The sequence below is a fragment of the Oxyura jamaicensis genome, chromosome 1 (assembly GCF_011077185.1).
Source record: "Oxyura jamaicensis isolate SHBP4307 breed ruddy duck chromosome 1, BPBGC_Ojam_1.0, whole genome shotgun sequence".
Classification (NCBI taxonomy): domain Eukaryota; kingdom Metazoa; phylum Chordata; class Aves; order Anseriformes; family Anatidae; genus Oxyura; species Oxyura jamaicensis.
This window is the reverse complement of record NC_048893.1, coordinates 15738333-15762184: the sequence shown is the minus strand read 5'-3', so window position 1 is coordinate 15762184 and position 23852 is coordinate 15738333. Positions and strand designations below refer to the sequence as shown.

Below are 23852 nucleotides of genomic sequence, written 5' to 3'. Positions count from 1 at the left end.
GTACGGCCCTGCTGGGTGTACGGCCCTGCTGGGTGTACGGCCCTGCTGGGTGTACACCACTGCTGGGTGTACATCCCTCCTGGGTGTACACACCATTGCTGGGTGTCCAGCTCTGCTCAGCACACAGCACTTCTCCGGCATCATTGGTGCCTTCTCATTCACCCCACTCCCTTTCACCGCTAAGAAAGGCAAGGAGCCTACACTGCGAGAAGCCCTTTTCATTTACCATCCCTCACACGTCCCATCTCCCGCTTCCCGAGGGGCAGGGAATGCAGAGCGGGGCAGTTGCCTTGCAGCATCACACAGTTTTGTAAGGGATTTGTCTCTGCCTCATTGCATGCCTCTAGCAGAAGGGACCGAGGAGCCCCCATGTCCTTTGCGGTGCCCCCGCCAGCAGGGAAGGGGTGAGAGCTCCGTGCGTTTGCACTGCGGGTTTTTCTGTGTGCAGGGTGCTGGCTGCGTGCCGCGCTGACCGCCATTCGCCTGTCTCACGTCATCTCGTGCCCTTTGCTCGTGCGATGCCTCCGTAACTTTTCCTGAGATCAAGAATTTATGAATCGAAGGATGGGGGAGTGGATCCATGTGGAGGCTGAGTCAGATCGTGAAAAAGCGAATGCCAAGAGAGAGTGTGCAATTGCCTATCGCATTTACAAACACGGTTTCATTCATCCCCATATGTTGCTTCTGTTACTACTAATAACGCTCCGGCTTCTAGGCTGCTGCTGCCCTGGGAGCACTGTTTGATCTTCCCGGGGTTTTACTCTATAGCCTCCGCAGTGTTTTTGTTATAGCATGCTCTTTTCCTGGTGAGGTTTTGATTACACTGAGCACATGCTAATCACAGAAGGAATTTGATAATATGAATGTGCTTCCCACACCCTCCTCTTTTGTTCCTATTATTTGTGGTGCAAAGGAGTGATGGTTTGGTTACCAGCAGCAATTTTCCCCTTTGTACTGGCAAGATTTGCTAATTATGAAAGCAAAGCTGAGCGTGCGCCCTTCTTTGCTTCGTATTTCTTTTCTCAAGCTGCAAATGATACCCAATTCCTTCATGGTGATTTTGGAGCTGCAGGAAATCTAGGTTTGTCTACTGGAATATTTCTACCGGAGCCTCTAGAGGCAAAGGGAGCCAGAGAGCAAGGTCTGCTTCGGGCTTCATGGTGTCTGGGGTTGTATTCCCTGACAGGGAGGCGTAACTGCAGGGTGTACATTAATTAATTTAATCCAACATAGTGAAGGAAGAAGGATTGTAGGGGGAAGAAATACATTTCTTAAAGTTTCAAATGTGAGATCTAAGTGGGAATTTCAGTGACCTTTGTGGTTCCTACTTCAGGCAAAAGGCGACAACCCAGCAGGATGGTATCGTTTGTCTTCTCCAGGGCCTTGTCATGACTCACCTTGGTTTTACCTTTCACTTCCCAGGAATTGACTTTGTCCCTCGCTGGGGCAGCCTCACCTCTTCCCTGAGGCTCCAGAAGTGCTCTGCTGGGCGGTGATTTTTCCTCCAGCTGCTCATTTCACATCTCAGCTGTGCCAGGCCTGTCTTTCTTACTATGACCCTCCATGTCTCTCTTCTCTATATCTTATTTATCATTCAATATTTCTGTCTGGCCAGACGTCTTGCTGGTCACTGTAACTTCCCCATTCTCTCTGTTTTTTTGTCCACCCATGCCTTTTTTCTGCTTTTTGTTCTATTTCATGTATCCTCCCCTCCCATCTTTTTTTTCCTCCTCTGGCCTGTTTTCTACACTCTCTCCTCTCTGAAATCTCTCTTCAGTCCTTACCTTGTCTTCCTCTTAACATTTTTCCCCCTTTGTTCCTTTGTTCGTTGTCCCTCTCCGTCCCTTCTCCTAACTTGCATTTACATATATAAATGCATACAGGCACCTGTGTGTACTCCACTTCAGATCTGCCGTTCTCCAGCTGAAACAAAGAAGTGACTCATGCCGATAGTCCGAGCCTATTGCATCTCTCTCCCAGGGCTGAAACACTGCTCTTTGCCCTTCCTCAAACACACGTTATCAGGTAGACTGAAGAATTAACTACGTGGGAAATGTTCCTGAATTCAGAAGTGAACTTGGGAAGGCAGCTTGTTCCGGCTGAGCTGTAAGCAGGAACCCGAGGAACTAATGGAATTTTCTTTGCAACTCTAAATTTGGTTTCAGTAATGAAAAATCTATAATATTAAATAAGGGACGCTGCTGTCTATTTAAATTATCCTTTGAAACCTGGACTGACCCAAAATAAGACCAAAAGATGTTTTTTTTTCTTTTTTTCCCAAAGTGGCCTGTTTTATACGTGTATTAAGCCACTTTTGTGCAGCTATTATGAGAGAGAAGTGCGTTTTTCCTCATCAGGGCTGAGCTCTGCCCCTGAAAAGGGCTCTGTGTGGGGTGGTGAGACTGGGATCTTGGCTCACCGGCTTCCCTTTCTTCTGGAGCCAGGGAGAGAGGAGGGAAATGTGCCTGCAGCAGCATAGGCATTGGGTGGGAGACAGAAGAATAGATGCATTACCCAAAAATGCTATTTTAGCATCAGGTGGTGGGGGGGTGGAGTTGTTTAACAATATTTCTCCTTGACTTTCACTGCAGACAGCATCCTGGGGATCAAGGGCAACTGTTAGATTTTGCTATTGAAATAGGACTCTTAATTTTGGAAAATCTGATTTATTAATTAAACATTTTTTTTTCTCTTTCAAAAAGCATAACACTAACTGGCTGGAACGAACACAGCTCCATCCCACGGATCCCACCTCTGCCTTCTGGCAGCTTACCTGACTCATAAAGAGAGCGGGGGATTTTATATGCCACCTACCTCAACTCAGCATTTTCCTTTGTGGTGAGAGTTAATCACCACTCTTGTCATATTATTGCACCGACCCTCTTGAAGATACGAGCTGTTGGGGGTGATCATTTATCTTTCAAACCATCCTGAAAACTTCTTGTAGAATAGTTGTGTTTTTTTTTTGTTTGTTTGTTTGTTTTTTTGTTTTTGTTTTTTTTCTGAATTCAGTGCGAATACGTTGGTGGTCCATTGCAGTAAGTTTTTGTGTGCTAACTGTTAAAAATGGCAATTTATTTGGTTTACTCCAGGATCAGGGAATAGAGTTTCCACTTGCAGAGGACGTGACTCTGATATGAGATGTGGACAGTTCAGATGTGTCAGTGGAAGGGGAAGTCCTTCCCCAAGGTCATCCCTGCAGGAGGAAGAAGCTGTGGTGTCGTAGCCATGATGATTAAGGATTTTTGTTTTGAGAACAAAGGTGATGTTTGTATTAGATCAACTGCCAGAGTTGGAAAATGGACATGCTTTTGGGCACAAAATCTTTCCATATTACCCATTTGTATAACCTATATAGCCCTCTCACTTGTGAGGAAAGCAATTATATGTAGTAGAGTGCCAGGCAGACAATACTGCACGAGAGAAGGCATATAGATAGCAACGAGAACAAGATGCAAAGATGGCAGTACGGTGAATACAGTCTGTTCAGGAGGCAATGGATGAAAGGACAGGGAGAACTGAAAACGCACCTTCAGCACAATTGGTTAGCATTGCAAAGAGGATGTGAATTAGCCTAGAAGGTGAGAGAAGCTTGAGCAGAAAAGCGTGTGACATTTTTGCAAAAGAAGTTGCTGAAATGAGATACAGGAAGGCCAGAGAAGGAACAGTTGAGACCACTCTGGATTTCAAGGCTTAAAGAAAAGTCTTAGTGTGAAGAAGGGCCAGAAAAAGCAAGGAGACAAAAAGAGTCTCCTTGATCGTGTGTCACAAGGTCAAGGAACAGGAATACCAAAAGAAGTGAACAGTTGACAAACATGGATGAAGGAAGGGTGAGGATGTTGCTAAAATATCAGCAGAGAGGGAGAAGTGGCACCTTGTCCTCTGTGGAACCTGGAGAATGATTGGGCATCAAGTGGGGAGCTGCAAGACAGGAGGCAGTGAGCATCCTGGGGTAGGCAACAGGAGAGCATCCCATCGGCATTGAGCCCTCTGACCACCCCAGTATAAACACAGGTTATTTCCATTCTTGATGTGTGTAAGGCTTAAAATGCACTGCAGATACAGACGCTGTGTCCTGAAGATAGGAACGCTGCAGCTGGCTCCCCTTCCCTGTCTCCACACCTCCTTTCTACGCCAAAATTAATTCCCCTGTTCTATCCTCTCAGGCACTGTGGGTCCTCAGCCTAGCTCTGATAATTTTCCTTATTGATTGTGCCTGCTGAATAACTGGGGCAGAACTCAAAGGCTTGTAAAGATGTCGTTCTTGAAACAGAGGCATTAATGAGCTCCGTGAGGTGAGTGCTCGGAGAGGCACCAGCGGCGAGGAGGAAGAGCAAAGGGCGAGCAGCTCACTGGAGGAAGAATCAGCTTGGGAAACCATAGCAGTGGGTAAACTAAAGGTGTGGAAGCCTCAGGAAGAAAACAAGCATAGGAGGATGGAACCAGTGCTGGTTAAAAATAATGTTATGGCCACTGAGCCATCAGCAGAGAGCTCTTTGCATTCTTACTGCGAGTCCAGAGAAGGGCTGCGAAGCTGGTGAGGGGCCTGGAGAACAAGTCTTACGAGGAGCGGCTGAGGGAGCTGGGCTTGTTCAGCCTGGAGAAAAGGAGGCTCAGGGTTGACCTTATCGCTCTCTACAGGTACCTGAAGGGAGGCTGTAGCGAGGTGGGGGTTGGTCTATTCTCCCACATGCCTGGTGACAGGACGAGGGGGAATGGGCTTAAGTTGCACCAGGGGAGGTTTAGGTTGGATGTTAGGAAGAACTTCTTTACCGAAACGGTTGTTAGACACTGGAACGGGCTGCCCAGGGAAGTGGTGGAGTCACCATCCCTGGAGGTCTTTAAAAGACGTTTAGATGTAGAGCTTAGGGATATGGTTTAGTGGGGACTGTTAGTGTTAGGTCAGAGGTTGGACTTGATGATCTTGAGGTCTCTTCCAACCTAGAAAATTCTGTGATTCTGTGATAAATAGCGATGGATCCCTAATTAGGGTTTGATTTCTTTGGGAGAAGTTTGCCTTTCCCAGCTTGTAGTGACTAGCGGAAAGACTCGATAATACTGACGGCTGCATTAGAGCAGAATTAAAACACCACTAAAGCACTACTCACACGCAGGTTGTATGGTGCGGAATTTGGGCATCAGCTAACCCAGCCTGAGACACAGTTTTTCCAATGTTTTTGGGGAGCTGCAAGTTTTCCAGCCCTGTGGCTGTTCAAAAGTCGAAGCAGAGTGTTAGTCCCCGTAGAAATGCCACATGTTGAATGGGACCGACTGGCTGCAAACCTCCTGGGGCTTCGAAGCTCCTGGCACTTCAAATGAGTGTGAGAGACGGAAGGAAGGAACAATAAAGAAAATAATAAAGAGAAATGTAATGTGAAGGGCCTCTTTACCTTTTAATAATAGTTCTTCAGTAGCACAGCAATATGGAACAGAAGGGGATCATCTGGTTAATGCAGAGCAGCTACTTGGTATTGCCAGAGCCATATCCTAGAAATATTTTAAGAAATAATAATATCAGATTTAGTCTTTATGGAAGATAAGGTTTCTTCATCTCTGCCCTCTTCACTCTCCCTCTCCCCACCACTTCTAGGTAAAGGGTGTAAGCTTCCTACTTTCCATCTCCAGTGTAAATCTATTTGTGACCATTTTAAAGCAGTTTATTGTCAGTTTTTGTGGTGGAGTTTACCTTTGACTTAAATAATTCTTGCATCCTTAGCCTTCCCCCTGCTCTGTCGCTGGAGAGCAGCCAGCACCCCTCTCAGTGGCGCTCTGCTGCACTTCACAGGCTGTGCTTTTCTCATCCCCTGCCCTAGAAGAGGCTCGCGTTCCCCTGCTGCTGTGCCTAGAAGATGACCTCTAGCACTTGGATGACTCCCAGCTGTGGCGATGTGAGCTGCTGGCTGCAGCAGAGGAAGGTGTCGGCAGCCCTGGCTGGTATTCCTGGTTCTGTTGCTGCATGATGTGAGGTCTGGGGAACGACGCTGATCTTCGTTTCCCTGAAGGCTCCGATGACAGGCACACGTCTTCATTTCACAGTAAAACTGCTATAATTATGCCAAACTTATAATTAATATACACATTACAGACACACGTTACAGCATTTTGAATACCCTCCCACAATGAAATCTGACGCTTTCAACTTGTGGCGTGTCACGCAGTCCCTGTGAATGTACCTGTTTGCTTTACAGATTCAACCCACGAACCCCACATTTCCACACTGCATTCCTGGCACCCCTGCTTTACAGGGAAGGTGAAGCAGCTTTCACATATTCCTGACTTTTCCATTAATTGCACGCTTTCCAATAATATTTTTTTTTAAGTATTTTCAGGGCTTGCTGAAATGTGGAGGCACAGGCGCTGTAACTGGAGGACTATAATTGAACTTGGAGACTCGTTTAGAAAGAATGTGGGTCATGATTGATTACATCAGCGCACGTCATGCCCTTGCTCAGCTCTGTCTCAGCACATGGGGGAGAGTTTGTGATGCTCACGGCCCAGTTCCACTGAGCGTAGACCTATATACAAGGCGCAAAGGCTGTTGACATTTTTGCTAGGCTTGTTTCACCCATGCCAAAGGGACATGTGGTAATGCTTGGTGTTGTGATGTGCCCATCATATTGCTCTTAAAACCCTCATCACCTTGGTCTGATCTTCGGTTTAATTGGAGAACACAGCTATCCACTTCCCCACGGTTTTATATCATGCATATGATTCCCAATCAGTGTGGTATAGCCGCAGGAAACATTCTGGGGTCTGATCCCTGCTCTCGTTTCTTTTTGGTATGCAAATCTGTAGCAGATAGAGAAGGTCACAGAAACCTCCTAAAACCCGGGAACGGGGCTCGTAGGAGGAAGAAGTGCCACATACGTCTGCGTTGGTTCCCACATAGCTCCTGTCTCACCTCCGAAGCAGCTCTCATCTCCTGGGCTTTCTTATTCTCTCTCTGCCACCCACGCTCCCCTTATGGCCTGCAGGTGATGGGCTGTAACTTTTCGTATTTTTGGCCAAATGTGCTAAGTTAGCACATTTTTAATGGATGCCACTTTCAGCACCAATGAAAGTTGTCTATAATTTTGGTAATTCTCTGTCACTTCATGAAAGTTATAAAAATAGTTTACTTAAAGGCAGTTCTTTAGACTTATTGCTGTAGCCGGTTTAGAGACCATGTCTTTGCTGTAAGAGTTATTTAGATACAGGAGACTTGGTGGGTATATGGTCTTCTGTTTTTCCAGAAAAACATGACCTAATCATGGTCAAAAATCAAGCAATTTTCATTTTTGATGAGGCACAGAGCCTTTTTTTTCTTCTTTTTTTCTTTTTTAATCTTCAGTTCTCACTTTGAGTAGCATAGGGCATTGTGGAGTAAGTAACCTTCCTGGTGCGTAACAGGTGGATAGCATTACAGACCCCAGTCACCTATCAGTTCTGTTTTTACACCATTTCCAATCATCTGCACGTGGCAAGTCATAAGATTTGTACAGCCAGAGATGCTGTCGAGTAGCTGAGCTGATGCAATGCCTTGCTTTCTTCTGCAAAGCAGGATTGCTCTAGTTCAGGTTGAGATCATCTGCGTTTTGGGGGTTTGCAGGCTCTGACCCTGGTGTGCTCCGAGCAATTTTGCTGCGTTGCTCTGATGACAGCAGCAAACCCCTGCGGCGAGACACAGGGCCAGGTCCACATAAGTTGGAGTGGGATATAAAGGGAATAGAAGGCCGCTGCTTAAGGAAGGGATTTGTGGCAAAAGAAGCAAATCCTGGTAACTGTGGAACTCGGAGAGGAAACTTGTATTGAAGTTTATGTTGTGATAAGGTTTTGACTTGCTGATAAGCCCCCAGGGTGAAAGCGAGCCTGGGTGTGTTCTCTGTTGGACGGTTTTAGTACTGAGGGTACAGAGGATGGCTGTGATAACGTCCATCTCTCTTAAACCATGGCAGTCTTTGTGGGAAAGCTGACTGGAGTGTAACTGTAGCAGATTTCAGTGCTGGATATGCTCTTTTATTAGGTCCTGTTAGTCAAGTGTGTAGATCAGAGAGATTCCAAAGGATGTAGGTAACAAGTGATCCTATGAAGAGCTGATAAAAGTCACGTTAAGTAGCTTTTTTGAGTACTCAGGTGTTTATTTGCAGCAACAAAACCCTGATAAAACATGGAGACTGATTTTTTCTAAGCACCAAGCCTCCTGGATTCCAGAGGAAATCAATGCTGGCTGTTGGTGCTGAGCATCTCTAAACATCATACTTGTGGTTTCAGACCCAGGTTAAACCCCCACTGACCCCAGGCGTCTAATCAGAGAAAAAACAGCAATGTTTAGCCTTCTGACAGTCATTCCCCCTGCAGTACTGTGTCTCTGTTGAGCTCATGAATAAGATTTTCTTTTCTTTAAAAATGCAGTGTATGTTCCTTGCAGATAGCTCTGATCTATGGTCCTGCTCCTTCCTTTGTGCATAAACATCTCTGATCAGTGCTGCCACAGCCCTGAGAAGTATGTGCATCTTTGGTAGAGGTAGCACAAGAAATTACAGCTGTTGCTGGTGTTCAGAAATGTGTTTTCTAGAACTGTGAACAGAAAGGCCTGCAAAGAACAGCAAAGTAAAGATTACTGTAAGGAGTATCCAGGGCCGGAATCCCAAATAACGTGTTAGCAGAAGCAGTGATGAGGAGCAGTCAGAGTTTGGATGCTCGTGTATCTCCATGCTCAGTTCTGCCCGTATTTCTTCTAAAGCTGTAGGTCGCTTTGAGCACAGGGTGCCTGTGTGTGGTGGTGAGCTGGAGCCTTGCTTTGCGTGTTAGGGGGCAGGAGGCATCGTCTGTTTTGACATATTTTCATGGTCTGATTTGTAAGCGTGAATGTCTTCACTAGAATAATTGCATGTGGGTCTCCAAAGTTAAAATTTAGCCTTTTAAATGACGACTTTACAGGAGCAATCAAATAAAATAGAGCAGAGTGTGTGGGATTGGGCATTGTTACTGATACAGGATTACCTGGCATCCCGATACTGACCTCTGCCTCTCCACCTTTAGAAGAAATCAGCCGTTTCAGATTAGTTTACCTTATCCGAGAAAACGATTTTCCTCATTACTTCAGAAGAAAGCAAATGCTACCTCATCATCACATGCTAGACACCACGCTGGGAGAAAAATCCTTTCCCGTCCAAAAGATGACTAGCAGCTCCTGCACACGAGGAAGCATCGCCGGTGGCTCGCCGTGACTCATCGCACTCCTGATCTGGTTTACTACCTAGGCAAGGCTTGCGACCAAATAACCATAAGATAGCTGCCTCATTTCTCAGTTTCTCAGATATTTTTCTCACATTACTACTTCATAGCACCTGTTGGATCAGGGAATTCTCGTTTAATAGCTGAGGTGGATGCCATACGATGTAAAAAGGGGAGGATTCACAGTTTGCGAAAATGCGCTGTTCCAGCACCAGCCGTTTGTTGACATCTGGTAATCTGTAAACTGTATTTAACAGATCTTCTGTCTGTGCTTTTACAAGCATTTCTGAGCAGATGAAGCTGTTACAAAGCCTCCTATTTTCTGCAGAAACATTCTGTAATTTGTTGCCCTTCCTTGTGTTCGAGAGTAAAACAAACAGCAGCAGCAAATTTCACTGTAGGTTTCTAGACCTGTAGGATCAAAGCCAGGTTTTCTTTATTTTGTATCACAGGAGAAACTAAGGAAAGGGATGATAAGTGGACGGAACTAACAAAACTTTTGTATGTAGGGTGCAGGGTAAGGAGCAAGATCCCACTGGCTGTCATTTATTCTCACCAGGATTAAAACCAACCATCAGAAGACCAGCAAATATCGGAAGAATATTGGATGTCAGAAAGATGAGAGCTTGTTTTTTCCTATGTATTTTTTTTTTTCAGCAAAACATCCTAAGAACAAAGTGCCAATTATAGAATTGTAACCTTTACAGCTGATTAGTAAGATACAACAAGGGAGCAGCACAGTGGGCACGGGGATTTACAGTGGATGTCACAGAGCTCATCACAGCGAGGACAGCTTTTAAGAGGAAAAAAGGAAAGAAAAATCCCAGTGCCATTTCCACCTCTGCATGAAGAGAGGTCACAAAGGCCAGACAGTGGTCCTTGTCATCCCTGCACAGGTTTTCCAGACTCAGCAGCAAGCCCAAAAATAGCAAAAAATAAAAATAAAAAAACATGTTGAAGGAGCTTCTCTGGCTGTCTAGCTATCAATCTATTAGGCCTAAGGAAAATAGAGACAGCATCGGGCTTCACATGGGATTTCTCAGCAGGATTCTTCCATTTCAGATCCGAGAAACTGCAGCAATTTGTATCTTTGAATATTTTTTCAGCTCATTTTGCTTTTAATGATGCTGAGGAAAGGGGTGTCAACTCGAAGGAAGATGTATATGTCATTCCTTACTGCTCTGGTTTCTAGCAGCAGGCGGGCTGCTGCTTACAGCTTAGGACTGGCTGGAAGAAATACTGTGGTTGATTTTGTTGTTTTTCTGAGGAAGCGAAAAAAAGCCATCACTGATAACTGATTGCCTCACAGCATTAAAAGTAGCTGTAAAGGAAAAATGTGCCCAAAGATTTTCCTCAAAAGCCTGAATCCTTCCAAATCTCACCTTGATCCTTCCAAGTGCCTGCTCTTGCATGTCCATATCCTGTGTCCCAAGGGACCAGGGTGACCTGGACCTGGAGACCAGCATTGTCACCCCTCATTAGGGGTTCTTGAAGGTGTCTCAAGCTGCAGTATCCCATGGGAGAATTCCATCTGGGGAACAGAGCTCATAAAGCCTGTTCTAAATGAAAGGTACTTCAATGTCCAGCAGCCACAGAACAAGTGGCTGAAGCTGGAGGCACTTCTGGAGATCGTCTGGTCCAGCTCTGGCAGGGTCAGCTGCTGCCGGAAGAAATGCAACTGCTTCTTTTTTTTATTATTTTTTAAGGTAGGCTACTTTTCCCTCAACAAACTATCCTCACGGACACCTTGGGAATAATCCCACTAATTCTACCTTTATACCAGAGCAGCACCTGCCTGTGGGGCACCTTTGCCTGTTGACAGAACCGTTGGTGATACCATGGGCTGTTAGTGACATGAGTTACTTGGCACCCAGCGGCCCCAGTCAGGCCCTTTGTGCTAGGCACCGTCCAAACAGACTGAAGGCAGGCAGCCAGTTCCCAAATAAGGTTTTATTTAGCTGTTAAACTGTATGCTGCAAAGAAATAGGTGCAGAGAAGCAATGACATTGAAGCTTTTGTGCTAATCGCTGAACTTCAGCATCCTTGCTCCTCTCGTTGCAGCCATAAATGGGAGAGGAGCGAGATCCTGGCTGCGCTACCAAGGGCTCCAGCGAGATCAACGGGCAGAGCTGTCCTCTATGTGTAACCTTTTCTGGAGACAAATGAAGTGAAGTCACCCCTTATGTGCTACATTCCTTCTTTAGAAGTTGCATTGCGGTCCACTTAACAATTGATACGTATTTTAGAAGCACATCCTTTTTAAAAAGCGTAAGAAGCAGTCGTTTCCATTTTTCAGTTGCAGTGTTTGTCAGCCAGGGAATTAGCTCAGGAGAAAAAGAAGCAAGTGCGTGATTATTTCTTGTCTTGGAAAAATGCCTTTCCATTGAAAAGACTTATCTTCAAGTCTGCAAACAAGAACAGCAGGGGATTTATTTTCCAAGTGTTGCTTCCCAAGTAGAGAAAGAAAGGAAGACAAATTCTGGTGTCACCACAGGAAGAAATGCAGTGACTGAGTGGGCAGGTAGCGGAGTTTTAAGGCACATCCTGTACTTTTGGGGCAATCCAGAATTTACTCTTCCAAATCCCTCCACTGGGAAAAACACGCTGAAAGAATTAAGAAGGGTGGCAGGGTCAAACATATAGGTTGGTGAAAATGATGTCTTTGGAGGTTTTAAGGAAAAGGTTAGATATTGATCTAGGAGGGCATGGCTGGGTACCCCAAGTCCTCAGAGCAAAGTGTGGAGCTCCTGAGGTTCCTTCCAGGTGGACATTTTGGAGATATTGTTGATACAGTTTATCTGTATTCTCAAACTGAGCCTTTTGCTGTGCCAAGTCCCAGAGTCCACGTTTTCCTGAACATCCTGTGTGTCCCTAGGTGTGGTCTCTGTCAAGGTCTTTCAGCCCAGCTCAGCTGTCTTGGCCATGAGCTTTGTCACAGTGTGAGCTCACCCAAAGGAGAGCTGCTCTCACAACCTACCCATCCCCTTCCTCTTTCTGTGAAACTGATTTTCTTTTAACTTCAAAGAGAGTCAGCAAAATAGGTTGGTTTATGGTTGCCAGATGTAATAACCACATACAATACAAATACAGGCTTCCTAAAGCTGGGAAACAATACTGAAGTCCATAAAGCAAAGCCAGCTAAAAGAAAGCACCAACAGCTTTCAATCCATTTTTTTTTATTTTTTTCTTTCTGCTTGTTTTTTTTTTTTTCTTGTTCTTCATACCTGATATTACAATATTGATTATTCCAGGGACTTGAGAGAGATTCATATGCACTTACTATACTTTAGGCACAAGCAGTTTGAGATGCTGGTGCAGTGAGGAGTTTGTTGTGTGCTTGCAGCCTGTTCCACAACGTTCTGTATCCTTGCCTTTTCTGCCTAGTAGGCCAATATCCCTTTTTGGAGTGACAGAATACTTGTTTTTGCAAGAAGGAGCAAAGGCAACTTGAACAGGTCTCTTAGGCCTCAAAAAGAACTCCCATCAATGGCACGGAAGAAACTGCCTCGCTTGAGCAAAAACCCAATGCTGAGGATCACAGGATCACAGAACTGTAGGGGTTGGAAGGGACCTCCAGAGATCATCAGGTCCAACCCCCCTGCCAAAGCAGGTTCCCTAGAGCAGGTTGCCCAGGTAGGCGTCCAGACAGGCACTGAATATCTCCAGAGAAAGAGACTCCACAACCTTCCTGGGCAGCCTGTTCCAGTGCTCCGTCACCCTCACCGTGAAGAAGTTATTTCGCATGTCATTGCGGAACTTCCTGTGCTCTCCATTCCATTTGAGCAGGTGTTTGGGAGGGTTGTCCTGAGCAGAAAGTGTCCAGCAGACAGGGGGCAGCAGGAGGACTGTCTCCCCACCCCAAGGCCCTTCACCCACATGGTGGCTTCATGTTGGCACATGCGCTTCTGTGGTTTGGGTGTGCAGCCTCGGAGCCTTGTAGGGTAAACCCACCAGCAGAGGTCCTGTTGCTTGCCACAGCTGGATGGCAGCATCTCACCTGCTGAGGAATTGGAGAAACAGAGGTTTCTCACAGGGTTTGGGAAGAGGAGGCTGGTACCCACTGAGAGTGGGCACATCGATCTGCCTCAGCCTGCGGAGCAGGTGGTGTCTGCTCCCTCAGGAAGCATCTGGGAGCTTTTTATAGAGTTCGTTGCAACAGAGCTTGCATGTGATTGCATTTTCCTCCCAAATGCTGTGTCTGGCTTTGGTTGCAGATGTGGGTGATAGTGAAGAAGCCAGGCATCTTGTTCCTTCCCAAAGAGGAGAGGCAGAGCTGAGCACGCAGCGATCACTTTGGTGCTGGCACTGCTTAGGTCCATCTGTAATGCTCTGTGTGTGCAGGCCATATGTTACATCCCAGATTTCTCTCTCCTGTTTGCTTCTACCCATTTGAGCAACCTGGGAGGTGTCCTTGCCCATGGCAGGGGGTTGGAACTGGGTGGTCTTTAATGTCTCTTCCAACCCAAACCATTCTGTATTTCTGTGATTTCCTCAAGTGCCATCTGCCCTGAAGCTCCTTTTTCTTCTCTCGTCTCTCAGCCAACTGTCTGTAATTCATAGGTCAACTCTGAGGGGGCACAGTCTCAGCAGGAGGCAGGAGACTACAGAGCGGTGAAAGCCCAAGCCCCGGAGTGATGCTGGAAGCTGATCCTCCAGCAAAGCCTGGAGGAGGCTTGGCTTCCAAGGGAGCACTCAAACACAAAGCCATTTGTATGAATAGACCAGGCTGCAACACAGCTGTTCCCTTGGCCCACGTAGCGAAGTGCATGTAAATTTGCAGTAAAGAGGAGGCATCCCCTTTTATGACCTTTTTACATACTGTCTTTTTGTTGCTGCACTTCTTGATGACAGCAGTCAGCTAAAGGTCAGGGCCCTGCAAGTTGTGGCACAATGAATTAATACTCAGAGAGAGAATCTGGCATCTCTGACATCAGTTGACCAAGAGAGTCCTGCTCCCCCAAAGCTGAAAACACCAAATACCAGGAAATAATTTCAATCCACGTAGCTTGTCTCAATCGACATGTAGCCCCAAAGTACTTTGATTTTTTCCTTCTGTCCCCATTCCTGCTTCTCTGTAGGGTGATTCCTGCCACCTTCTCTGAGCTTTTCTACTCCTTGGTATTTTTGCTAACTAACGTTAATGCTGAGAGATTCCAGTACTGCAGCTAAAACTGGTTTAAAACTGGCTTAAAAGTGGTATTTTTATGTTCCACTGTAATGCATGGTATAAACCAACAGAAGTACGGGCACTCTCAAAGTAAACTTCTGTGCACATGCAGAAAAAAGAAGGATCTATTGGAGTTTGTAGTTACTGCAAAAACCACTTTTGAACATTTTCATCTAAAGGTGGCTGCAGTGATATCATCCAAGTGTCTCCAGCCCATTCCAGAAAGACTTAACTTAGTCCATGCTGCTGTTAATGTTTTCCCTGGAGCTTGAATGTTCCTCTCAGAAATATGTCCACCCCCAACCCATATTTACTGAGTAGATGCCAACTGGGTCTGGGTTCAGTGCTGTTGACAAGGCCAGTGTCACAGGGATTCAAGCAGAAAACAGCACAAAAACGTGCACAAAGCAGCATGGTCCTCAGCAGCAGTACAAAACTGCTTGCACACGGTCACGGGGCATTTGTCTCAGATCCAGAGGTGCCACTGACTCAGCCTCTCCCATCTTTCAGTAGAACTATCCTGTAGAAGAATAAAAACGAACCTGTTTTTTGTTGTTCTTTCCAAGCAGCTCTAAGGGCCAGAAGAGAGAGCCCTCAGGATGCCAGAGCCAGCCAAGTCTACTTCTGCCCCCAAAAAGGGCTCCAAGAAAGCCGTGACAAAGACCCAGAAGAAGGGCGATAAGAAGCGGCACAAGAGCAGGAAGGAGAGCTACTCCATCTACGTCTACAAGGTGCTGAAGCAGGTCCACCCTGACACCGGCATCTCCTCCAAGGCCATGGGCATCATGAACTCCTTCGTCAACGACATCTTTGAGCGCATCGCCGGCGAGGCGTCCCGCCTGGCGCACTACAACAAGCGCTCCACCATCACCTCGCGGGAGATCCAGACGGCCGTGCGCCTGCTGCTCCCGGGGGAGCTGGCCAAGCACGCTGTCTCAGAGGGCACCAAGGCTGTCACCAAGTACACGAGCTCCAAGTAGCTGGACGCTGCCTCTCCAACGGGACCGTTGAGCACCGAACCCTCCGCACAGGCACAGGTAGGCAGCTACGACCTGGATGAACGTCACAGCTATTCTCCGCGGCAATGTACAGTCTTGGGATGAGCATTAGAAGCTGTCGAGTGGAAGAGGAGAGAGCGAGCTGGATGTTGGCTCATTTTCATGGGGGGTTCGGGACATGCTACGGGTTCTGCACGCTGCACCTCAGGCGACGCTGGTGGAGGAGGCCTCTGCTTTCACATCTCATCTGAAGGACTGGCTGCACTATATCCAAATTCTCCTCCGTGCTTGGAAAACATGCATGTGTGGCGCCTGCAGGGGAGGCTGGCCACTCCAGAGATACTGTCTCTGAAGTCTTCCTGGCTGCTTTCTTACAGTTGTACAAAATGGGCACTAGGGAGTCAGTGCTTGCATCCTCTCTGGTAGCCCAGCCCCAGCCTGTTGTACACAGCCCACCTGTGCAGGCAGAGGTGGCACTGACAGCCACAGCAACAGCCGGGCACAGCCCTCAGACCGAAATCCATGCTGATCCAGCAGAGATCTCTGCTTGCAGCGGTGTGCAAGGCCTCTTTCAAAGATGCCGTGATAATACCACGTGCCGCTCCTCCTCGCTCCTGATGGAGGAGGGATGAGCAGGCTGGTGGTGCAGGCACGTGTGTACTTGCCCACCGGGATGCTGGAGCCACCAGCTGCCTCCCATATGGATGGGCAAGGGGAGTGTGGGACCACCTCCTCCCACTGCTGCTTTGCCTCCTCTAAGACCTACTTCAGTGTGCAAGACATTGCTAATGCTGCTGCTTTTCGGAGACGTTTTTCTGCCTGTGCACTCCTGTTCACTGTAAGGGTGGACACGGCGGGGTGGTGTCCAAGGGGGGACACTCGCTGCGAGCAACTTGCCTTGCCCCTGCCTTCCCTGCTGCACTCATCTGCTAGCAAGCAAAGCAAAAGCTGGGGCTGGGAGGATATGTAGGGACACTTAAATTATCACTGCGTCCCAGTGGTGTTTTATGGATTAAATCCTTTTGAGCTAATTCAGATATTCCCTTCCTCAAAGTCCACTGTAAGGTGAGCAATAAGAAAACCCCAATAAAAGCCATAGAGATTAGTGGAGGAACATCTCGGTTACAGGTTTAGCATGCAGGGTCTGCTGGATAGCAGAGCAAGAGCATGTGTAGAAGTGGTGTGAAGTTGAAGCTTCCTACTCAAAACACAAAATTAGCCAACATTAAAAAATAAATAAATCAAAATCTCTGGTGGGCTGTAGCACTTCAGATCAAAAATATTCATGTCTTTAAAATAACTGCTTTTTGCAAGTTGTTCTGTAAATAAAAAGGGCAGCAAAGACACAGGTTCCAGAACTAAGTGAAGGGTCTCTTCAAAATCCAAGACACTGTGTTTAATCATGTGATAAATTCCTACCCCTAGATAACAACCCTGTAATACATCTCTCATTTTTTCCTACTTTGGTCTCCATCTTACCCTTAGAGAGTGTTGGCAACCCTTGAGAAATTCACATTGCTTTTGGAGATGCAGAATTCTGCTTCCAGCCACATTTCATACAGTAATTCCAGCAGAAATCACTAGCGGTATCTTTCAGAAAGAGCAAAAGCCAGGTCTCAAGATGGTGGCACCCACAACAAGCAGCTCCTGGCAGTAGCATCTGTATCTGGTAGCAGAAATCTGTCATCAGTCCGAACCATTCGGCCATCACGCTTCGAAAGGGACAGCCTAGCACTTCACTTCCTTTTTCTTTTTCTTTTTCTTTTTTTTCTTCTTTTTCTTTTTCTTTTTCTTTTTTTTTTTTTTTCAGTTAAAAATTTAGAATCAGATACCAAAGATGAAAATGTTCCTGCACTGTCACATGTGCACTGCTGAGCCACTGTCATTCTCCCCTCTCCCACCAGAAACCAGAAAGAAGACGATGCAGAAGGGAAATACATGAAGCAAAGCACTGGTTGGCAGCACTGAAGCTTTCTCCTCCAGTCCCTAGGAGCTGCAAGTCGGAAACCATCCCTTCCAGGGCTGCATCTCAGTGCAGGAACCGTTCCAGTTCCAGCAATGTGTGCACGCCATGGCCCTCTCCCAGTGCTGCTCAGCACATCTCCTACACCCTCACTCTGCCAAGCAAAGCAGGGTCCCGCTCTGGTCCCTGCAGCTGGTACAAGCTGCTCGCTGCAAGGAGTCACAGAATGTCCCTGAGGGGGCAGGGGAACAAGGCTGGGCTCCCAGGTGAGAGAAAACCCACACGTAGTCACAGTACTGCTCTCCTTCTCCTCCCTGTGCTGTGCCACAGCTGCCAGTCTTCATTTCTGGAGGCTGTTCCAGGGAGAGGAGAAGTGGCAATTTAAGACTGCAGAAATACTTAAAGGCTTACAGAGGGCATTTATGTTGAAGCCAGGTGACTGAGGCTGATCATCTCCATCCATTTAGAGGTTAGGCTGTCGTTTCACACATAATTTGCTCTTCACTCTCCCTTCATATCACTTTTTTCTTGCCCCTGACAATGTGGAAAAGAGGATTGAGGAACTGATCCAGGTTAAAATGAATAAATGACCTTTTTCTTTTTCTTTATCCTTTTTCTCTTCATTTTAACCCAGTTCTGGTGTCTGATTTGTCACACCAACACTTGTGCCAGCCAAGGGAAGGGCTGATCCAGGAAAGGCAAGGCTGGCATAAGCTAGGACTGCCTCAAAAGCACTTGTGAAATCAATGGCCATAGTGTTAAAGGACACATGAAAAAAGGAAATTTGTGGCTTTTGCAATCTGTGCAGGCTCCCAGATCAATATGAGGGGAATCATTTCGACTGGGATGGGCTTGGACTGAGCCTTAAAAGTAGAGACAATAGCAAATGTTCTAAAAATTCAAAGATCATAGCGTCGATTTTCAACTTGTTAAACTGAGGTGTGCTGTATTCCACAGATCCCTGTTCTGCAGAGACGGGGCTTCATACTTCAGGATCTGTGCTTTTTCAAAACACGTCTTTCCAGCTCTGGAACCGCTGCAGCAGTTGAACAATGAAGATAATATACCAAGCCCTCCTTACCCCACCTTATTCCAACTGCGACTCCAGAAGTATTTCTGAATTTCAGAAATACTCCAGAAGTATTTCTGGAGTCGCAGTATTTCTCCAGAAGTATTCCCATGTCTTGCCAATTAAAAAAAAAATAAAAAAAAAAAAATCAGCTGCAGATTGAAAGTTAGAAAAGGAAACTGCAGGAGAGTAACACTGCATTGATATTAACCCCATGTTTACCCCCATGTTAACGGAGGTCAATAAATAAATAAGTTATTTGTTTTCATGCACATTTTAAGAGAGAGAAATTTTTGCAATAGATGTACTCATGATTTTCCAACCTGCTTCCCTAGAGCAACCTAAAGTCCACCCACCATAGCAGATCTAAGCCTGCAGAAGAGCTGAGTGGCTGTGTGCTCGGTCTGGAGGTTTCCTCCCACTCAGGCCAAGTAGGCTTTGAGTCAAGCATGGGGAAAACACGAGTAGCAGCAGGTAGAGGACAAGCGCCTGCCCTGGAGGTCGTTGCGTGTGCTAGGAAGGGATTCCTGAACTGAGACCAGGGAGGAGCCCAGCCCAGAACAGCCACACGTGTCCTCCTGCCCTGGTGACAGAGGTAGCCCCATGTCCCAGCACCCCACCACACCACGCCAAGCTTGGCATGGTTTGTGCACAGCTCTGAGCCTTCACCCCATCATAGCACCCTCTGACAGTTTACATCCAGAGCAAATTGTTTACAGGAAAAGAAAGACTGTGAAATAAAGCATAAAACTCACTTGCTACCAGGATGTGGGGGAGTTCCCTCTGTAGTACCAGGGAGCCATCTCTCCTGCTTGCTATCCATGCATGGTATCTTGTGGGCTTGTGTACACAGAACTTTTCCGAGAATAAGTGTTACATAATGTATGATCTATGTTATATTACCATTGTTTTATGGCATATGTTACAGCTAATTATGTTTTCTGTTAAATGTATAAATAAAATATAAATGCAGACCTGATGAAAGGTGAGACACAGCTCTCAGACCTCTTTGCTTCTGCCACATCATGGGGCCCCCTAGCCCAACGTTTCTCATTCTCTGTCATACTTCCTTCAGTGTTTCAGGCTCGGGGAGCCCAAGCAGTCCCCCAGCAGTGGGCAGAGGGGATGGCACCACCTCGGTGACATCTGGTACCCAGCTTCTGCGACCCTGCGGGGCGAGCCTGCCGCATCCCTGTGTGTTTCCCCTGCCATCCCACAGCCACAGCACGGGATGTCACCATGAGTCCTCACAGGCATGTCACTCACCCCTAACATCAGCGGGCGCCTTCTCAAGCTCTTCCGGCAAACCTACCCAGGGCAGAGCTGAGCCAGCTTGTTCTGCTGGTTCACCCATCTTCACCTTGGGGCGAGGAGGAGGATGGCAAAAAAGCAGCTTACCTCCCCCAGCCACCTCTGGCACCACACTGAGATGCTACACAGCCAGCTATGCATATGTGTGATCTGCTGTGCCTGCTGTGAGCTGTGTCCCAGGGAGGGGACAGCTGCTGGTGTCACAATGTGGAGCATGTTCAGGATGCCACCAGACACCGTCTGCCCAGCATAACTTACATCAAACCCACCTCTCCTTGCTGCATGCAGCCGGTCCTTGCCTGTGGTGTGCACTGCCTGGCACCTGTCCTATAAGCCCCAAGGGACAACACCTTCCCCTTGCACAGACAGAAGCACTGCGAGGTTGGAAGACCATTTCATGCACCTTCAGAATTTCTGTTTATCTGACTCAGGGATCCCTGCTGCTGGAAACATCTTTCTTTGGACCATGAGAAGCTTATAGGCAGCAAATAAATATGGTATAAGATGTAGCATCTGAAAACCCCCGGAAGAGAAAGAGCTTCCTTTTAAAGAATTATCAGTAAGTACTCTCAAGTGAAGAGCTTATCTATCTGCTGGACATCAGCATGATAAGGCACTGACTGCAGTGGCAAATGTGTGTGCTTTGCCAATGCCACATGCTGGAGAAACGAGCTCAGACTTCAGAGGTGCTGTATAAGAGAAATCAGAGCTAAAGACAATTCGAGTTTCTCTAAAGACAGACTCATAATTTAAAGATAATTTGGGAAAAGTAGCACTTGGAGAAAACACACCTTATAACTAACTGATCTGAACCTGGAGTATTTCCTTCCAAAGAAAGAAATTACTGTTACTGCTGATTCCCCCATGGATACCCCTTTGCAGAGCAGTGCCCACAATGTCTTTTCATAACAGAGCTGACACCTGGGCCTTGGAAAAACCCAGACCAGGTTACAACAGGTAGAGCAAAACCCATGGTTTTGCTCCCTCGGGATGCTGGGAGAAGGGAGCCAACATTTTGTCTTAGTTACTCAGTTATTATTTAGTTATTATTACCTGATTATTCAATGGCCTTTAGCTGAACACAGGTGCCTCATGGCTAAGGCAGTTGGCAGAACCAGATACTCAGTTACATCAAAAGAAACTGAGAGAACCAGGTTTAAAAAAAAAAATAAAAAGGAGAAAACTTGATGAAATGGGCACTTCACCTCTTGAGGCCTTTGCCAAAGATGCTGGAGATCGAATTTGGTTCAAGGACAAATTAATGGGAGGGTAATTCACTGAGAGGTACAAAACGCATATAAACTATGTTAAAATGATTTGAAGTGTAGTTACTACATATTTCTGCTCTATTCCTACAATCTTTCTTGCCTATTCACTTGTCGTTGCTGCTGGAAACAAGACGTTGGGTTAGATGGACCAAAGGATGTCTACATAAAGTCATGTAATGTCTGCCTTGCACTCCTCCTGAACTGTTGAGAGTTTTAGGCTGTTCTCTTAGGCCTCTGAAGCATAGAAGAAAGCATAAAAGAAAGCTTTTTATATTTCTTTTCTACATCATTCCTTTGTTTGCCTTAATGGTTATGTGTATTGAGTTAGCCTGGCTTGCAAGAAAGATGTAAGAGATATTTTGTTTCTAAAATAGAGTTAATAAACACAGATGGTGTGAGAAAGAGAGGAGTGGAGCTTCTGCTTTCTCATATAAAGGAAAACTGTTCTCAAACATTTCTCATTTTCTTGATGCAGTTGTTTTAAAATATATATATATACACACAATTTCCTGCTTTATAATATCCTGCTTTATAATGTCCTCCCCAAAAAATCTCCTACAGAAGCTCTTAAAAAATTCATTCAGAAAAATTGTATTCCAGATTTAGCTGTCTTCTAGAAAGCAGTAAAAGAGAAGAGAAGATTGGTAAGAGTGGAGAAAGAGTAACAATGGCTGGTTGTGAGGCTCCAGAAAGAGCAAAAGGGCAGGAGACTGTGAGTGAATGCTGTAAGGGTTGCAGGCACTGGTGGGACCCCAGTGAGGAGCCCACAAGATGCCAGCACACACAGGAGGCAGAGCAAAGCCACTGCCAGCAAGAGAAGAGCACAGAAGGCATGTCCAAAGCTGAGCTGGTCACCAACCTAAGGAGAACCCAGGAAACATGATGAGGATGTCATGACACCATCCCTCATCCTCAAAATCAACACAAAGGTGGAAACGTGTCCCCTGGTGTATGCGTGATGGACAGATGGCTTGGATACACCAGACTCCTGTGGGTACAAGAATATGGGCATGAGTGAGTCAAAGCGGGACTGTTTTACAACAAATTCACCTGCCTATTGGATAATAAAATCATCATCCTATAAAGTAAAATATTTCAACGTTATTGCCAGCATATCCTTGTGGCTGCTGCCTGGATCGCAGCATCCTGCCCCTGGTCCTGGCACTGTGGAGCACACCTCTCCTGCTGCACCTCGCAGCTCCTCCAGCATCCCCGGGATCACCCGCATCACATCCAGCCCCGGGGCAGGACAGGGGGCTCTTCTCTGTGCACCTTTCCAGTGCACTGCCAGTAAAACCTCCTCCTGTGCAGGTGTGGGAGAGCATTCCTTACACAAAGCACATTCATATTTGCCAGCACTGAAAAAAGTGCCAGGGATCACTTTTTAAATAAACCTGGGGATGCTCCTGCCATGTCCTGCCCTGCTCCACAGGCTAGGACACATTCTGGTGGCTTTCGGGCTGCCTGTAAAAAATGAAATCCTAAAGGGAGACCACTAAGTGCTGTCCTTGTAAGTTCTCAGCTCTGGCCAAGTGGGAAGCTGGGGGACTGCAGCAGGGATGGGCTGGGCAAGTTGAAAGGCAGACGGGTGCTTTTGTCAAGAGGTTTCTGTGTTGGGACAAACGCTCGTCCCACAGCTTCTTCCTCCTGTCCTTCAGGCAGCAAAAAGTCACATCCAAGTGCAGATTTGGGAGCTGCAGCTCCTTCACCTTCCTTCTCACAACATCCCAGCCACATCTGTGTGGGCTCACCCTAAGGCCTGCTGCAGCCCTACTGACCTGCACTAGGGCCCAAACCTAGGATGAACCAGCTACAGCTTTATGTGGAAAGCTCAGTAGTGGGGAAAAAAGAAGGAAATTCAAATTCAGGCCCCCTTTCCCCTTCTGCAGCCCCAGAGCTAACAAAAGCAGTCACCATGGGGCCCGTCAGCAGCCCCTGGCCTGTTAGTGGAGGACAGCCCGAGCTCTCTTTATCCCGGACGGTTCCACACAAAGAAGCCTTTATGGCTCAGCAGCAGGCTGCTCGCCCCTCTCCTCATCATGCCTCTGCTCAGGTTTTCAATACAAGGGGACAGAAGTCCTTACAGCCCCCCAAATCTGCCGCTCCTCACACTCCTGCCAATTCCTGGCGTTTAATAACCTTTATGTGGAGACACCAGGCCTCGGAGGAGTCGCAGGACACCGCCAGCACCAATTTCTCCTTCAGAGCTAGCAGAAGCTAATCAGCACTTGAGTTACTCCGCATTTTAGTGCAGGATGATGGATTATGGCAGCAGGAGACAGTTCCCCACAAGCAGCTGCACCCCACGAAGAAGGAACACAGGGTCCCCCGTGCCACAGGGTATCACAGCAACCAAGGGCTCGGCCATATTTTAAAGGGATTAGGAGTGTATAGATGGCAAGAAGAATTTTAATGACAAAAGACTAAATACATGCAAGTTTGCAAGCAACAGGAGCTCTCTGCTTTATAGCAGAGTTAAGCAGTTGCAAGGCAGCAGCAGGAGGAAATCTTATCCCACCCTATCAGCTACAGAGTGGTTTGCAGCCTCCTCAGGATCCTCTGCAGCTTCCCCACACCTGGCCGAGATCCTACACCAGGTAGAGCCTGAACTGAAATTCATGCCATACCTGCCCCCATCACACAAATGAATAGTTAGTTTGGACTGTTCAGAAAGCAATACTCATTTTATTTTATTTTATTTTATTTTATTTTATTTTGCAGTTTACCATTTGGATCACATTTGTCATGTTTTCCTCAGGATCCCAGGACTCACTCTGGCTGTGGCCAACTTTGACACCCAGACAGACGCCTGCCAAGGCCTGACAGGGCAGCACTGGGGTCTTCTGAAAATGACCTGGAA

General features: G+C 46.7%; 1 protein-coding gene across 1 annotated transcript in view; it reads left to right on the top strand.

Moving 5' to 3' along the window:
* Positions 1–17158, top strand: part of LOC118163145 (histone H2B 5-like) — a 17502-nt gene extending 344 nt beyond the window's left edge. The window contains exon 2 of the mRNA XM_035319657.1: positions 14953–17158. Within this exon, the coding sequence (XP_035175548.1) occupies positions 14983–15363 (381 nt within the window). The 5' untranslated portion in view covers positions 14953–14982 and the 3' untranslated portion in view covers positions 15364–17158. The remainder of the gene's footprint in view (positions 1–14952) is intronic.
* The last annotated feature ends 6694 nt before the right edge of the window (positions 17159–23852 follow it).